This window comes from Pygoscelis adeliae, unplaced genomic scaffold (genome assembly GCF_000699105.1).
Source record: "Pygoscelis adeliae isolate BGI_AS28 unplaced genomic scaffold, ASM69910v1 Scaffold79, whole genome shotgun sequence".
NCBI classification, from domain to species: domain Eukaryota; kingdom Metazoa; phylum Chordata; class Aves; order Sphenisciformes; family Spheniscidae; genus Pygoscelis; species Pygoscelis adeliae.
The window spans coordinates 5,291,755-5,296,289 of NW_008825532.1; the positions used below are offsets into that span (position 1 = coordinate 5,291,755).

Genomic DNA, 4,535 nt, shown 5'->3' on the forward strand with positions numbered 1-4,535 from the left:
TGGCGCGGCGGCCCCTCGTCCGCCTTCTCGGCGGGTGTGCCCGAAGGAGCGGCTGCTTCGCTAGTTTGAAAGCAAAATCACTCGCAATGGGGTCAGGTTAACTTCGGGGAAGTGTCTGTGCGGGAGGTTAACCCTGTCCAGCTAAAACGGTCTCAAGGCGGTTTTAATTAATGTACGTGCACCCCTTCCTTGGAGACTTCAACTGAAATAAGTGTAGTTTAAAATGAAATGTGTTGTTGACAACACAAAGTTTTGCTCTCGTTCAGCTAGCTCGATTTTTAAATTGTAGTTGAGGTTCAATTACAGGTATTTTGCTGACTAAACCTCATAGCTGAAAAGTTAGGAGGAAGTCTGCGTACAACATTGGCTAAGTTTTCATAATTTTAACCTTTAGATTATCTAAAATGGTATTAGTCAACAAGGCCTATTTTCCTCGGGTCACCTAGTGTAATTCAAAAACAAAAATGGATTTCTCTGTTACCTTCTTAAAACTGATAAAAACAAAAGGGAAGTTGCCTCGTTATGTACGCTGTGTGTTTTTAAACAGGGTAGCTATTTTGCAAGTCTGTCTCCATTTGTTACCTTTTAGATTCCAGAAGCACAGTGAACATGGTCACTGAAAACTGGGAGCCAGGACCTGTAACTGATACCCATTCCTACTCCTTGAAGAAGGACCCTTAGAGCTGATTTCTGCAAGATGCAAAAGCTAAAGAATTGCAGGTTCCTTGAATGTTTTAGTATTTTGTGTAAGTCCTGACTCATCCTTATGCAGTGAGGGAACAGGGCCAAGATGTATCACAGGTAAATTATTTAATACACCTGGTTCCCATGCTGAAATCCCACTAGGCTTAACCAAGGGACTTAAAACAGAACCTCAAGTGAATCCCCTGATCCCAGGTTTGAGTAACAGGATGCCAGTGGCCAGTCCCTGAGCATTCCTGGGGATCTGTGGTGCTGAGGGATGCCAGTCAGGTCTGAGGAGCTGATCTCCAGAGCCACTCCATGTTCCTGTACTGCATCTGCATCAGCTGTGGCAGGTCACCAGGCGGTTTCTCCTAGGGCTTTTCAAAGTGTATCCATGCTGTGTGGTAGGCAGTGGTGCTTGGTACCTACTCAGGCTCTTGCTTGTACATACCAAGATCCCTTTCCTTATGGATACCATAGCATGTCTTCATTGAGAAGTCCCTAGGGCTGACAGGGCTCCACAATGAACCTGCTGGGAGCTAAAAGGAAAAAAAATACCACCTTTCCCATGTGTATCTAGTGCCCTCCCAACTCCCTCCCACGCTGTTATTTGTGCCAGCTGCACAGAGGGGGAGGAGGGGATGGGTGGGGTTGAAGCAATCTGAAATGGTGGTGTAGTTTCCTACACCGTGTTGTCTTGTGAGAGTCACAAGAGACAATGTGGTCCACCAGCATATGACCTTATCCACTTTCTTAACACGTGGGATGGGTATTGCTGAACTCCTCTGTGACTTCTGTTCTCACTTGTGGTATTCTACAGACCTTTATTTCTGAGAGGTGCCGCAGATACAGACTCTACCGCTACTGCCCAGTGCTGTTACAGTCACAGAGCTGCATAATTGTCACATCCTGATAAGAGAACACCAGACTCTACTCTTCAGTTTTTCAGTCTCCTCTGTTCAGATGCTGATATTCAACTGCTCTTTGTGTTAGGGAAAGCAGAAGGCAACATTGCTTCAGACTACCTCATAGATCTGTTGAGAATACAAAAGAAGGTGCCTCTCAAACACTTCTCCAGACTGTAGTATGTACTTAAAGATGATCACCTTTCCACAGGTGCTGAGTTTCTGGATGCTGTTACTGTGCATCGTAAAAGGGAAAGGTGACCTTCGGTAACGAAGTGGGAGGGCACTGCAGGTGATAACAATGCAGTTGCCGAAGAATGGCATAGCTAGATACTCATCCAATTATCATATGAAAAAAAGGTTCAAATTCTAGTTTCAATACAGAATAATTTAAACCTCAGAGTCTCCCTGGAATGGATAGTGAAAACTAAAGCAAATTGTTAGTCCTGTAAGAAACATGCTAAAAATAGTCTCTGTCTATGTGTGAAGTCTCTGTGTGCTTCTATGACCTATGGTAGTGTATTTGCTGACTGTGCCCAGGTAACTGGAAGGATAAGCAGATGCAAACTAAAGCCTCTTTTTCCTCCTCTGATTAAAAGAGTAAAATACTTCATTGGTAACTCCTGGCTTCATTTTATTAACATTCTGTTAACACATACTGTTAGGTAGATGGGATTAGCATGAACATAATTACATTTGAAACAGCATTTGAACATAACTGCTGTAATTGTATTAGGGCCAAATTCTTCTACCCTTTGTCCTAAAAGATATCTTCATCAGGCTTCTCATCAAAACCTTAGTTCCATCTGCACTGCAAACTGGAACAGTACTTTACTATATTCCACTACATAGTTTATGTATGGTCTTGCTCCAAGTTCAGTGAGACAGATCTTTTTCTTAGAGGATATATAATTCTTCTAAGTCTTCCCCCTCTTCTTTTTTTTTTCTTTTTTGTAAGTTTGAATTTTTGTAGAAAAATTATGGAAACCTTCAGGGAACAAACTGCAGTCTGAATGGAAACTAATCCTTCTTACGCTTCATTGAGTAAGAAGTTCAAGGCTGAAGAGCCATGACAGTTTCTTTTGCAAATGATCTTTCAACTTTGAATTTTCTGATAGGAAATTAAGATAGTAATAAGAGGTCCTAATATTGGCCCCTACAGAATAGGAAACAGACTTAGATGGGATGACTGGGGAAGCAGAGACCAGGAAAACTCCACCAACCTTTACGCAGAAGACGGTTGCTATCTAACTAGCATAGATATACTTGCCCTTGCATTGTCACAGCTTAGAAAATTTTCCTTATGTTTTTAAAAGTAGAAGAAACGAAATTAGGCACGTTACTTACCAACCCACATACATCTAAAGAAACTGATCCCTTCATGCCTTTTCACTGATAACCATAAAAATGAGCCCTCTAGATGGGAGAGGTGGACAACATTCCATGAGGGTAATATTTTATGAATTTTTTTGGTAGCTTTCACCTAAAATGTCACTCCCTTGAGTGAATCCTATGATGTTTAACAATGTCGTTGAATTTACACTACAAACCTGTTCATACAGAGGGCAGTACTTTAAATCTCTCTTGTACCACACTGCGTATTTTCATCAAACATAGTGGCCTTTTACCAAGTTCATCATACTTTGGGTTTAAACTGCATAAAGGGTTCAGGAGAGCTGGGGGATGAGAACTAATGAATACATAAATAATCTGATCACATAAGACTCATTCAGAATGAATGAAAAAGGAATGTAATTCCCTTTAGATATGTAGTAAAAAACTAATAACTGAAAAGATCAGTTTAATACTTTCATGACAAGAAACAATTTTCTGGGCAGCTGTCAGTTGATAGGTATTTATAGAAACTCAGCATTTTTCCTCCATAAAACAGACTAGAGTGGATGAGAGCAGCACAAAACAATTGTTTCTGGCACTGACTTTGTCAGCCATTTCTAACCTGGAACTCCATAATGTGCTTCTCCCAAATCACCTATTCAGGATCTAATTGTGGCCCCTTTCAGTTTAGCAATAGAAGGTGGATCACAGGTCCCTAAAACATAGCTGGAGCTGCCTGAAATGACAACTCGAATTTTCCAGGCTCAGCTGAAAAGACACAAGATAAGCAATTATCATGCACCCTTTATTCTTTCTCCTTTTGCCCGGTGCTGTCCTATGGTAAGGGCAACTCACTACTGATTGATGAGTTGGGTAAAACTGTTGGACATGGAAGTTTTGCAAGGGTAATGCAAATGTAACGTTACAGGTTGGAAACCAGAATGGCAACAGCTTGCCTAAACGGGAAAGACCAAGAGGAAGATGGAGGTGTTGTTTACCTAGTATTGACATCAGTGCCTTTAGCATAATGTCTTAAACAGCAGTGAGTATCTGTCTTGCCATGGCAGCACAGAGCTTGGCTTGCAGCCATCACTTGTACTTACCCTGCTTCTCAGACAGGTTTTGCAGCTGTCCCTGGGGGCTGCTCCTGCCATTGCCACCTGAGCGAGTCAGCCGAGAGCTTGACATGTTCATGGCACTGCTGTGGCTGCATTGTGGTAGCAAGGAGCCACGGGACACCATGAGCTGGTGCGCATCCCACTGTTGTTGGCTGCAAACATCACAAGCTGCTGAAGCAGACATCAAAAAAATCATCAAGTATAATTCTTAAAAGGCACAGGGTTGCAGATAAAGGTTGCAATACAAAATCTTAGATTTCCACCCCTAATGTCTGAGCTGGTAAAATCCAATTTAATTCTTTCTCTGCTATGCTGGGAGCTAAAACCTAAAAAGAGGTTCTGGTACAAGTCACCACAGGGGACTTTGGGAAAAAGGACGGAGGTGAGCGTGGAAGGCAAGAAGAAGGGAAACCACATCCCCACCGAGAGGGAGGTGACAGCCCGCCCAAACGTCCCGGCGCCAACGGCAGCCCCCCTGGGGAAAAGAGGCGCC

General features: G+C 42.7%; 1 protein-coding gene across 1 annotated transcript in view; it reads left to right on the top strand.

The window, feature by feature from the left end:
- The first annotated feature begins 4,310 nt into the window (after window positions 1–4,310).
- The window catches only part of LOC103923421 (transmembrane 9 superfamily member 2-like), a 33,301-nt gene continuing 33,076 nt past the window's right edge, over window positions 4,311–4,535 (top strand). Inside the window, exon 1 of the mRNA XM_009331766.1 lies at window positions 4,311–4,424. Coding sequence (XP_009330041.1) covers window positions 4,311–4,424 — 114 coding nt within the window. The remainder of the gene's footprint in view (window positions 4,425–4,535) is intronic.